Raw genomic sequence first — 13,584 nt, 5'->3', positions numbered from 1 at the left:
TGTTTAATGCTTATGATAAATGGTGTTGGTCCTGGGGAGTGGCAGCATGTAGCTGTTTGGTAACTTGTTTTGCTGTTTGTTTTTAACGCTGGCTTCAACTGATACTGAAGTTAATGAGGGGGGGGTGATTGTCACTGATGAGGTGGATTTTAGGATTTATTCAGAATCAGAAGTGATTATTTGGATGGCTCGCTTTCTTGCTTGCATCTTTTTCCTCTGCCTCTCAAAGGGATTCATGTGGGTTTTGATGGACTTGCAAAGTCTACTCTTTCCTTTGCTGAGGCAATGGGAAATACTCCAGTGACAGCATTGTTCAGGTTTCTCTCCTCCGGCACTTGACTTCACTCTGATTTGAGAGAGAGAGAGACAGACACAGAGAGAAAGAGAGAGAGACAGAGAGAGAAGAGGGGGGGAGGAGTGGTGATTGAGCGCAAAGGGGGCAGGACTTTTTCTCTCCGGGTCCTATTAAGAGCAAACTTTGTGTTTTTGTTCTCCAAGTTCAGCTCAGTGCTCTCCAGCCTGCACACAGTTCCTTTCTGCTGCTCCTTTTCGTTTCCATTTATTATTTTTTTCTTCTCCTCAATGGTTTTGTTTGCTCGCCTGTTGGTTACTACTGTGCGCTTTTTCATGGGGGATTTGGACACCGGGAGGATGCGCTTTTTGGGGGAACAAACGCTCAAAGTTGTCTTTTCAGCCAGCCCCGGGTTGTTTTAGTAGATACATAGATGTTCTTCGGGTTGGAATGAACAATGGTGCGGATCCTTGGTGCTCTGGCCGAGGGCATGCTCTGGTTTCGGCTACTGTTGTTGTGCGTCGTGGAGTTGGAGCTGGGAGCGGGGCTTTCTACTTTCCAGGGTTTCTATCTTCCACCTGCGAACGGGTCGCTTCTCACACCTGCTCGGAGGACAGACGGGGTCGTGCGGACCATTGACCGGATTTACCACGGAGGAGGGAAGGTGGGCTACCTGGTGTACCTGGATGGGAGCCGGTTTCAGCTGGACATGGAGCGGGACGAGTTGGTGCTGTCGCATCACTTCAGCCCCCAGTATGTGCTCGCTATGATGGGGAACAGCCCCGCGGCTTTGCAGCGGGAGTGTGCGTACCGCGGGACAGTGGACTCCAACCCGGAGTCCCTGGCCGTCTTCAACCTCTGCGGCGGGGGTCTCGAGGGCTTCTTCGCCGTGGACCACGCGCGCTACACCATCACGCCTATCATCAGGGCGAAGGGACACGAGCACGACGTGCGCGCCCTGCAGGACAAGGACGCGGAGAGCGCGCTCCACGTGTTCACGCGCGAGAGCTTCAGCTTCGAGGCCATGCGCGAGGGGCGCGAGAGCTGCGGGACGCGCGACGGCCGCAGAGGACGCAGGGATGCGGCGGGGAAGCGCCGGCACAGAGGTCGCGGGAAGGGGAGACGGGACGGAGAGGGGCTCGCGGAGGAGAGCGCGGGCAGCCACGGAGCGCACGGGCGAACACGGTGGAGCCGGCTCACCAAAGCGGCTGCTCCGGAGCATGGCACGCGGAGCAAGCGGTCGGTCTCTCGCGCAAGGCACGTGGAGCTGCTCCTGGTAGCCGACGACACCATGACCAAGAAATACGGCAAGGACTTAAACCACTACCTGCTCACACTGGCCGCCATCGCCTCCAAGCTGTACGGCCACGCGAGCATCGAGAACCCCATCCGGCTGTCGGTGGTGAAAGTGGCCGTGGTCACCGAGAAGGAGAAGGGGCTCGAGGTGTCCAAGAACGCGGCGGCGACGCTGAAGAGCTTCTGCAAGTGGCAGAACCAGCAAAACCCGCTGGACGACGACCACCAGCAGCACCACGACGCCGCCATCCTCTTCACCAGGCAGGTAAACAAAACTTCCCCTCGCTTTCCGCACCCAGCTACCTGTCCGCCTCCGTCTCCCGGCCCACACGGCGGAGAAGAGGCGGCTTAGCGCCCCCGGGTATGACGCCAAGGCGGCGGAGTGACGCCACGGGTTGTTTTTATTTTGATGGCGCACGCGGCGGCAGCTGTAGCAAAGCACTTGGCGGATAGAGCCTCGGGTGGCTTATTGAATAGATTATAAACAGCAAAACACACTGAGTGGAAACAACTGACGCACATCGTTGTTACATAACAGCAATAGCCGAAAAGCGACACATTAAGTGGTTGTTTCGGCCAACTGTGAACCATGTCGCCATTTGCATCACAGCCCATCAGAAGTGGAGACTGCACACGCTGCTTCCCACATGTCCCTGCTTGTCTCCAGCCCTTTTCTATATGCTTTCTTTCTCCCTCTCTTCTTGTTGCTGAATGTCTCGTGCGCAATGCAGCGCAGCAGCGTCTGTAAAAGTCCATTAAAAAAAACTGTATTTCCTGCGCCTGGTGTTTTTCTAGGCAGGCTCTTCTGTCTCCAGCCTCCCCCTCCCAGTCCCCTGACGGCCCAAAAGCCTCCAAGTCTGTGTGATCTGAGGCGCGTGCCCGAGGCCGTGCACACAAATTCTTCCCAAGGGAGGGGGGGGTGTTGAAATCAGCTGCTGGATGCATTGCAGAAATATCCCTAAAACTCCCTTGAAACTACCAGTTAATTAGGTAGTCATCCCGGCCCTGCAATTCCTCCCTCCCTTATCATTCCAGTCTGCACATTTTCCCCCCAGCTACTTTTCCAGCTTGTCAGCTGCTGGGAGCTGTCAGGAACAAACAAACACATCCACCCTGTGAGAAGCCCCACGTTCACCCAGACCACACTCATGCATCCCGTCCTTTTCCCTCCCCTCCTCCATCCCTCCCTGCCCGCTCGAATAAACGAAGGGCAGCGGCGGGTCCGCATGCATTTTTCACCTCTCCGGGTGTGGCTCCAATTCGACAGGTCAGACAGCCCTCCTTGGATCGCGGCGTGTTCGGCTCATGCAGGGTCTTGTCGTGGCTCGAGTGGGAGAAGGCGGGATTACCTCGAGATCTCCTGGCTCCCTGCTGCAAGTTGCCGCCATCGTGCATTGGCAAGGCAGCCGGTAGCGCATACCTGGGGTCAGCGGGCTGGCAAAGTGGCACAGTTCCTGCATGCCAACCACCTCGTGGCTCCTCACTAACACTGCTGCCGCTGCACCTGCAGAGGCAAGACTGACAGAGCCCAGACAGGAGATGGTGGTTTGGTTTGGCAGGGTCAAGAGGGCATGAAAACAGCAACCCAGAGACCTCTACGGTAGCCACTGGACAGGAAGGCAGAGAGTCCAACTGGACATGAAGCTAATGAAACATGACTGTGGACTTCTCTCTATTCTACTTGGGCTTTGATCCTATTAAAATGCCCACGCTCACCCTGAAAAAATAGCATCCACTTGATTTCAAATACTGTTTCATCTCCAAGCAGTCCATTTTAGAATGTCTTCTGTATCCAGACACAAAAAGATACGACCTCACAAAAGGCCAGTACATCAGCCAGTGCATTGGTGTCTCACCTGTCGCAGCGCTTGCATTATTTACAAACCTGTCTACAGACCGTCAGTCACACACATCTCACCTTCACAATACTGTAGCTGTCCTCCATGGCCCCTGCACCACAGCTGAGAAACCCCACGGGGCCGGGTCCTGATCCCTATCTGCGTGCAGAGTAAACACATAGCTAATGCGCACGACTCGACTCTGAAGGGTCGCAACCTTTTATAAGCCAAAGAAGGCAGCCACTTTAACTTTGACCTTTTGAACTCTCTGGCTATAAAAAGCCGTTTCGGCTGAGTGCTTGCATTGCCGTTTGTTTACCGTGTCGATCATTAGAGGAACTTTTGTTGTCATGGATGTTACTGATTCTGTTCAGATGTGTTACAGGAAATGCCCTAATATTCCATTGACTGTCGGAGGTGTCAAATAGTAGTTCACGTGAAAATAAATAACCTTTCCCATCTGTGTATTTGGAGCGACTGTGAAGTAGAACCCGATTATTGTAGCCCACTGAGCGAGAACTGAAGCTCATTGAAGACTTTGTGACCGTGAAGTCAGGCCAGTCCATTGTTCCCGTATGAGAGGAGGAGGAGGGGGAGAGAGGGAGGGAGGGGGCGGCGGGAGAGCACAGGGGTTGGAGGGGAACTCGTCTCTTTGTGGTCAGGTCCAATTACTCCAACACCCCGGGTACCCGCTGTGAGCTGACCCGTGTGGCGGTGTCACCCAGTTCCACACATACCAGCACCGGGGGAAAAAAACAAAACAACGAGGCTCATTGAGGGGACTGTTCCCGAGCTGTGTATGTCTGTGTATGTGGGAACATTAAGTGCCGTGCATGGCTGTGTTGGCTTGTTGTGAGCTCGGATGGCGGACAAAGCCCCACTGTAAGGTGGCCGCAGAGAGGGCTGCAGAAAAGCCGGAGAGATCGACACGCGTGTGTGTTCATGCCGCTGTCCGATGCTGCAGCAATAGCTCAGATGTGTGGATGGATATCGCTCGGAGGTACTTGTGATGCAAGTACCTCCTCCTCCATGTGTTTATGTGTGCGTCTGCGCATTAAAGTGTACATTTCCCAGCCCTCGCCCCCGTCACAGCTAGCCCCTCTATTTGTTTTGACTGTTCCTGATATTTCACACGCGCTACACTTCGTCTGGTGTATGTTGACAACCTGCAGACAGCCCCCTCGGATCCCAAAACCCTCGACGCCCAGGCTCTGTCGGCATACGCCAGACTGGTTCATCCTCCTCGTCACACCGCGATGCATCAGTGACTTTTAAACTGCACTCTGGCTAAAAAGCACTGGATAGCACGGGGATGAAATTATGTTCCGTCAATCACTCGCGACCAATCATCTGTGACCTTTACCGTCGGTGCCGGAGAGCTGGTTTTTGTTGCTTTTGATTAGCGGGTTGGTTGTGATCGGCCTGCAGGGCGTTTTCACCACACAGAGTGAGCTCAACTCTGCCAGAGAGGTTTGAGTGGGTGTCTGGGTCTGGCTGGCTTTTTGTTTAACACAAGCCTCGGCTTAGATCGCAAGTGGTCTTGTTACACACACACAGAGCTCTGATCGCCTCCTGACCTTCACGACCAGCCTGCCACCTGTTCTCCTGTTATTTCTGCCAATATTTCTGTAACTCCTTGTTCTCTCAGTTCTTCTCTTTAATATCCGGCATCCCACGCGTCTGATTCCTGTACTTATTTCTCTCTCCCGAGAGGGCCTTTGGTTGAAAACAAAGTTGGGTAAGAGAGTAGATGCTTTCACCGCGTCCAGGGAGGTGTACAGAACGTCGGGGTGAAAGAGTGTGGGAAACGGGAAAAGAGAAACAGACAAAATGTCAAGGCAATATTCTCTACATGTGCACACTGTCTGATTCAAAACAAACAGGTTTCCTTCCATCGTTGTCTCTAGCTTTTCTGCATGGGGGAAAAGCCAAGAGAAACTTCCGTGCATGCAGCGAGTGTGTTTGACTTGCTCTTTGTGTATCCAGCAGTCACTTGGCAGAAGCAGGCGCTCTCTTTCTGTTTTCTGTGTGTGCATCTATTTGTATCTGCTGTACATGCATGCATTTATATGCAGCCCTTTATTTATGTGTACCTCCTATAGTTATATGTGTGTGTGTGTGTGTGTGTGTGTGTGTGTGTGTGTCTGAGGTGGTCCCACCCAGTCAGTCATGTCTGTGTGAGTGTGAGCGCAGAACACAAGGCAGTTTGTCCCAAAACCTCGACCCGCCGGGCAACGGGGTAAACAGCCTTCCCAGAGAGGCTCTCACCCACGAGCCAGCAGGCCTATCAGCGCCACTTAACATGACGATTCATCCTCTTCACGGGAGAGAGAGAGCGAGCGTTGGATGTCCCGCGCACACACTGGCGTGCACGTTCGTCCATATGTTTATGTGCACCTGCACCCTGTTCCGTTCCCCTGCGTTGCGTGTGCACACGGGGCCACGATTAGCCGATTGATCCCCCCCCCCCCCCGCATGAAAGTCCAATAATTCAATGCCTGAGGGACTCAGCCAAATATCCACCCATTGAGTTTCTGTTGCATCCTGGTAACTGAGTTTCGGTTCACATTCATTTTGGTACTTGTTTATGTTGCATTTTTACCTATTCTGAGAGAGGTTATGTGTTCACAAGGATGAAGTCACTTCCTTAAAGAAATGTTTTCCACAATGTTTTGGGTCTTAATGTAGACTTACAGTACTTCCTTTGTCCAGGACCTCTGTGGCCACCACTCCTGCGACACCCTTGGCATGGCGGACGTCGGCACCATCTGCTCCCCGGAGAGAAGCTGCGCCGTCATCGAGGACGACGGGCTTCACGCTGCGTTTACTGTCGCGCATGAGATAGGTAGGCATGGATACACACGCACACAAGCAAAGATATAAACGCATCGGGGCATGCGCATCTGTCAGCACGTCTCTCGTGCTGATTAATATCTCGAGGGCGTTGTCTGATGTCGTACACCTAACACCTGAGTGCTCGGCGTGTTTGCTTTTCTCATTCTTGCTGCATGTGCAAACACCTCATCTCTCTTTTCTGTCGACTCCTTCCGTGCGTCCCAGGTCACCTGCTGGGTCTGTCCCACGACGACTCCAAGTTCTGCGAGGAGCGCTTCGGAGTGAACAGCGACAAGCGGCTCATGTCCTCCATCCTCACCTCCATCGACGCCTCCAAACCCTGGAGCCGCTGCACCTCGGCCACCATCACGGACTTCTTTGACGACGGCAACGGTGAGTGTGGGAGAAAACGCAGCGCAATTAAGGGCACGGTGAAACAAATTGGCCTTTCTTTGAACGGTGAGAACTCTTCCCAGCCAGCAGAAGTTTGATTTACAGTCCTCTTAACTTCTTAAAGAATGTAGCTGCACTGCAGCCAAAGACAAATCACCGGCAGCCAATCAAGATGAGTTATACCTCATCAGAAGGTGTCATTCATTATGGCCATAAAGCTTTGTCGGTTGGCATCCTGTCAGGAAAAAACTCATTGCTTTCGAAATGATTCATGTGATAACATATCTGCTGCTGCTCCAGCACTTCTATGAGTGATATGTCATACAGGCCAGCCAAGAGTATGCAGATTGCAGATTGCCCTTTTTAAAAAAAATCCCTCCCCCCTCTTTCCCGCCACAGCCGAGTGCCTCCTGGACTCTCCCCGCCAACCCCTGTTGGGCCCCGAGGAGCTCCCAGGGCAGAGCTACGACGCCGTCCACCAGTGCCGCCTGGCCTTCGGCCCCGAGTACACCGTCTGCCCGGGCATGGACGTGTGCGCCCGCCTGTGGTGCGCCGTGATTCGCCAGGGACAGATGGTGTGTCTAACCAAGAAGCTGCCGGCCGTGGAGGGAACGCCCTGCGGGAAGGGACGCATCTGCCTGCAGGGGAAGTGCGTGGACAAGACCCGCAAGAGGCACTACTCGGTAAGTGGCATCGGAAAGTGGAGGACGGGGAGATAGATTGCTTTTTATCGTCCAAAAACTGATATTTGAAGCACTCATTTCCACATTGTAAGAGCTTGTCTTTGGGAGACGAAAAAGGGGGGAATGACAAAGATGAAGTAGAAAGGAAAAGAACGAATGTAACGGGTTTCTTCATTGTGTGGTCTGCTGTATTTATGCCTCTGCTGATCTGTGCTAATAATCTCTTAGCCTCTAAATATATTCCTTGTCGTATGATTGCAGATGAAGTGGCTTTTACCGTGGAAAGTACTACTGTATAAAGACTCGACAGTGGAACTCAATGGAAAAGCTCTGCAGGATTATAAAATTTGTCTCCTAAAATGTTAAATGCTACTTATCCAGTCTTTTTCTTTTTTCATCACTGATGACTCATGTAGCGCTGCTTGGAAAAAACAAAGTAGGGACATTACCTTAAGAATTTCATTCAGGGGAAGCATGTGTGCTGCACCACGGATCCAGTCACCGTCTTAATGAGAGGCTTTATCACATGGAGATAGCCCCGTTCCTTTTCTGTCTCTTTTCCACACCACAATGCATGCCACATTTTTCTTTACATGTCCGATAAGCACTAATTGTCCTCTCTCATCTCCTCTTTTTTTTTGTCTTTCTTTCCCCTTCATCCCTCTCTCCTCTCTGATCTCTCCTCTGTCATTTCCTCCAACTCTTATTTCCTCTTTCATCTTCCCTCTCCTCTCCTCCGTCTCCCAGGCGTCCAACCACGGCAGCTGGAGTTCCTGGGGTCCTTGGGGTGTGTGCTCCAGAACTTGCGGAGGCGGGGTGCAGTTCGCCCAACGCCTGTGCAACAACCCGCCGCCACGGAATAACGGGCGCTACTGTACGGGAAAGAGGGCCATTTATCGGTCCTGCAACGTCACACCATGTCCACCATCGAGTGAGTGCGACAGCCTGTGAATGCATGCATGAGTAGAATAGCACAAGGTATTGTTTATTTATCATTTAGTTCTTCATTTCAACCCTCTTTTAATGGAACTTCTCTCTAGATAAGAGTTTCCGGCAGGAGCAATGTGAGGTGCGCAACGGCCCCCAGACGGATCCGAAAGGGGTGAAGACCTTTGTTGAGTGGGTGCCTAAGTACGCTGGAGTCCTCCCCAAAGATGTGTGCAAGTTGACCTGCAGAGCAAAAGGAACAGGATACTATGTGGTGTTCTCTCAGAGGGTGAGTTAGTAGAAAAAGAAAGAAAGACCGCACTGTATTTAAATATTTAAAGGAGCAGCGTGTAGGATCTAGTGGCATCTAGTGGTGAGGTTGCGGATTGCAACCAACTGAAAAACCCTCCCTGTCAAAGCTTGTTGGAGAACTACGGTGGCCTTCAGGTACAGTAAAAACAAAACGGAAGGCTCTCTCTAGAGCCAGTGCTTGTTTGTCCGTTCTGGGCTACCGTAGAAACATGGCGGTGCAACATGGCGGACTCAGTGAAGAGGACCCACACCCTATGCAGATATTAAGGGCTCGTACTAAGCTAACGAAAACACAACGATTCTTAGTTTTAGGGGATTATGCACTAATGAAAACATAGTTATGAATTCCATTTATGCTAATAGACCCCTAAATCCTACACGTTGGACCTTTTTAATGGAAATATAAAAATGTGGGAAATGATTTTGTGACTGCTTGTCTTCAGGTGGTTGAGGGGACAGAGTGTCGTCCATACAGCAGCTCGGTGTGCGTGAAAGGGAAGTGTGTACGGACAGGCTGTGACGGCATCATTGGCTCCAAGCTCCAGTTTGACAAGTGTGGTATTTGTGGAGGCGACAGCACAGGATGTATACGCGTTGTGGGCAACTTCACCAAGAAGAGGTAAGAAAAACAGAGGACTTCAAGAGTGCGTTATTCGTCTTCGTATCATGTGAATCTCGCACATACGGAGATGTGCCTCATAGGGGTGGTCTCGGTTCAGGGATGGTTTGCACACAAAGAATTCAGGAGAAAAGTATTATATATATAGTATATCTCATGAATTTGGAATATGCTGAAATGTTCGTATTAATAATCTTAATATTCTACTTTCTCTCTTGCCAAACAGTAAGGGCTACACTGACGTGGTGAAGATCCCGGCAGGCTCCACCCACGTCAAGGTTCGCCAGCACAAGGCCAAGGACCAGACCCGCTACACCGGCTACCTGGCCCTCCGACGGCCCAACAACGAGTACCTCCTAAACGGCAAGTTCATGATCTCCACCTCCGAGACAATCATCCCGCTCAACGGTTCTGTGCTCAACTACAGCGGCTGGAGCCAGAGGGACGAGTGGCTTCACAGCATGGGTCCCGGGGCCCTCCAAGAAGCCTTGGTGGTCCAGATTCTGGCGACGGACGCTAAAAAGCCCCTGGATGTTCGTTATAGTTTCTTCATGCCCCGACGGACAGCCCCACAGCAGCCGTCCGCTCCGCTCATCCCCAACCCGAAGTTGACCCCTGTTCAGAGCACTACAAGAGTCTCAAGCACCACCACCAGAACCACCACTACATCTTCCTCCGCTTCCTCTGTCCTGGTCCCAGGGCCACCGACAGCTCCCGGTCCCTCCACCCCAACTCCCGGGCCCCGTTGGGTAACGGGTTCCTGGATGACATGCTCCAGGACTTGTGACACTGGCTGGCAGAGCCGGACTGTGCAGTGTAAGGACCAGAATGGGAAACTGTCCAAGGGCTGCACGCTAGGTGCCCGACCCTCTGCCTTCAAACACTGTCTGGTGAAGAAATGTTGAGGCGGAAGGAGTTTAATCTGTACATCTGATAAAAGGTCTCAAGTGCTGGATGTAGGACTATGGACCAATACATTTAAGAACCTTAAACAGGACTGTGAAATTTGGCTGATAGCGCCTGGACCAGATACGCAGAGACCCAGAGACAGATTGTCGTGGATGTACCCGACTATATGCCAGAGGAATGTCCTGGAATCATAGTAGCTATGCAGAGCACAAGTAGAACGGTGGACAGTGTCTGTATGATAGTGGCAAGGAACACCCTGGCGTAGCCAACGACTTACATTGCATGTCTTTTCCACATGGACAGTAACTGATTGTCTTTACTAAGGTCTCCAAACCCTGGAGGCTCAGTGTGTGTTGCCCTGTAATGGCATGCCTGTCGTGTTGTTGTTTTTTCATGCTATTCTAATCACTGTGGGGAGTTGGAAGCACTCGTTATTCACCTTGTCGTCATGTCTGCCCGAATCGTAGCCCAGTCATTCTGCGTCCTCTTTTACTACCCTGACTTGGAAATTTCACTCACTGAACAGCTCGTAGAATGTTGAAATGATGAACTCACCGGATTAAGAAATCTTTGTAGCAACGAATCATGTCAAATCAACAATTGCTCAGGGTGTCTATTTCTTAAACCAACTTGAGTGCATCCTTGCCGTATTGTAACTGAAATGGTGCTCTCCTTACCTTCTGGCTGCCTACCAGTACTCTTCCCGTAAATACATTTATGAACCACTCAAAGACCGAAATGTCCAAAAGACAGGAGATATACATGATGGTCCTGGATCAGGGCTACCCATATGCCCCGACTATAAGCGCTCTGTGTCTTTGTTTGACGGATCTGTCCAGCTGAAAATCGAGAAGCAGCACAAGAAGAAGGGCAGACTTAACATGAACCATTTCCCATAGTGGTGGCCAAGAATGGATGGGTGAACCCAGACGTTTGGTTGATGGACGGTGCGTTGCGTCGCGTCCCAAATCCAATCAGTCTCGAACTATTCAGATACGTCTCAGCTCAAGTTGTTGAAAGGTTTCGGGAAGAAAGTCTACCCAGAAGACACAAGTCACCTGTGCAGCTTGTTGATACACAAGCATGGTGTGATGGGATGGAAGCGTACGGTGGCCTTCAAGGGACAAACTTTATAACAGTTAAATCGACAAAGGGGCAAAGTAACCACGACACTCCTTAACATTTATGGAGGTTAATGATGACTCACAGGTTTGGGGCAATGCTTGATTATTTGTTTGTGGGTATGTGTGTGTGCGTGTGTGTGTGCATGTTATGTGCTTGCACATTCATCCAGGCCTGTGTTTGAAGCACATACAGTATGAACCGTGAACGTGTGCGTCTTGAAGCTTCTTCCCTCTCAGTTCCGTTTGCATCAGTCATTATGCTGGTGCTGGGAGGTTTGCGACCCTCATGTTTTGTTGTGGCGGTCAACATCTGTTTGTTGGTCTGTTTATCTGTTTAGGAAGCAATAGTATGACAATGTGAGCCCTGGATACTCGCAACGACAGCAAGGGAGATACTAATGCCGTCATTAATGTCCTTTTGCAATTCACCTCCTTTTCATCACTCATTCTCTATTTTACTACTTTTGTTTTATCTGTTTCCCACTCTGGTGGGTGATGTCACATTACAAAAATTCAGATTGTGCCACAGAATAGATGATTTTAAAGGGTCAGTTCACCCAAAATACAAAGAATCGAGATATTGAGATATCCTTCTGGTGCAACCTGCCCAGTCAATGAATGGAATTCCCTCCCCGGCCGTAACAGCTTTGAAAAGTGACATTTACAATTTTCAGAAGAAAATCCAGAAACAATGCCTTGTTTACGTCAGACAATCCACAGACCTCACTGTCAACAATTTACGTGGAACTACTTCCTGCTATAGAAATAGTGCCGATACTCTGGGATACTGATTGTGGGAAATGATGTTGCTGTTGATTTAAAGAAATTGTTTGACACTTTGTTCATTTTCTTGCTGAGAATTAGATCTGAAGAGTGATACCACTGTCGTGCCTGTCCTTTTAAATATTAAGCTAGAGCCAGGAAATGGTTAGCATAGCTTAGCATTGAGACTTGAAGCAAGGGGAAAGCGATTGTGTCCAAAGAATCAAAATACACCTACCAGCATCTTTTAATATGGCTTAATATTGTTTGTTTAATTTGTGCAAAAATCGGAGTGTAAAAACAACAATTTGCCCATTTTAATGCTAAGCTAATGCACTGCTGGCTCTAGCTTCATATTGAACAGACATGTATGAGTGTGGTATCAATCTTCTTGTCTATCACTCAAGAAAGTTAATCAAAATGTCCAACTTACTTTTTTTACTAAGTAAAAAAAACAAACAATCTGCATCACTAAATGCCACCAGGTATAAGTGAGGAGACTTGCTTTTATGGTTATTTTGGGGACCTCGTTCCTTAAAATCCTCCACCAAATCTCACCATATCATGCTTTGATTTGGTTATTTAATCAAGGCTGCATTAAGAGTGTAGACAATGTACATTACATATCAAATGGACTAAAATACCTGCCTGTAATTGTTTACATTACATTACTTACATTTTCCTGTGTGGCAAGCCTCACCCATCTGGCACCTGTGCTGGAGAAAACAAACCATCAGGAAGGTCTTCAGATCGTACATGACCCGGGTCAACATACCACTCACACACTGCTCTCTCCTCTTCCCACACACGTTCAGATTTATTTACACAATGTAGACATTTTTTTGTACGATGAGTAGATCTTTCATATACGTGTTAGTATTCAACCATATTTACACAGAAATGCACACATGCAGACACACCGAAAACAACCCATCAGTTACAAAGCATTTGAGTATTTCAGAAACCCTCACACACACACGCACACACACAATCTACTCTGACTCTTCCAGTGGGGAAACCCCGCTCGCTGAACGACAGAAACACAGCACTGAACTTGTAATTTATTGTTTGTACAACTGGTATGTGTGTGTGTGAATAAAAAAAACAATGAGATGAGTTTTATTTATTATAGTAATTTTGTATCAAATTGCTATTTGACTTAGGAATACGACTGTGCAGAATCATTCCTTTGTAAGAATATAGTGTTTCTTTTCTAGTCATCCACATGAATATATGTACATAAAATCTATATATTTAAATATCTCCGTGTCTGTGTTGTTAATGTTGCCACGGCATCAATACATTTTATTTATCTTACCTGTGTTTTAAATGTTGCGAATCAATCACTATCCGCACACGCAAGTTAAGACAGGAGGACCATTGTCACTATGTGGCCTTTTGCCAGAAGCAATGGTGGAAGAAGTACTTAAATAATAATATTGCGATGCAATTATGCTCCATTTCATGTTTAAAAAACCCATTAAACTTAAGTAAAAGTACAGACCTAAACAATAGCAATATATGTAATATACAATGCAAAGTACATATATACAAAGTATCAAAAGTAAACATCCGCAGTGGAAAGTAGCTGTCA

The 13,584-nt window shown here is 49.2% G+C and overlaps 1 protein-coding gene across 1 annotated transcript; it reads left to right on the top strand.

Annotated features, from left to right (window-relative positions):
• The first annotated feature begins 185 nt into the window (after window positions 1-185).
• On the top strand, window positions 186-13,106 carry adamts5 (ADAM metallopeptidase with thrombospondin type 1 motif, 5 (aggrecanase-2)). Its single transcript, XM_031852369.1, has 8 exons — window positions 186-1,853; window positions 6,139-6,271; window positions 6,487-6,654; window positions 7,054-7,337; window positions 8,085-8,268; window positions 8,378-8,553; window positions 9,020-9,195; window positions 9,422-13,106. Exons 1-8 carry the CDS (start codon window positions 750-752, stop codon window positions 10,098-10,100), a joined length of 2,904 nt encoding a protein of 967 aa, XP_031708229.1. The 5' UTR covers window positions 186-749; the 3' UTR covers window positions 10,101-13,106.
• The last annotated feature ends 478 nt before the right edge of the window (window positions 13,107-13,584 follow it).

This window comes from Anarrhichthys ocellatus, unplaced genomic scaffold (assembly GCF_004355925.1).
Source record: "Anarrhichthys ocellatus isolate YVR2014 unplaced genomic scaffold, GSC_Weel_1.0 scaffold12, whole genome shotgun sequence".
NCBI lineage: Eukaryota > Metazoa > Chordata > Actinopteri > Perciformes > Anarhichadidae > Anarrhichthys > Anarrhichthys ocellatus.
Note: the sequence above shows the minus strand (reverse complement) of the source record. Positions and strands in the feature narration are given on the sequence as shown.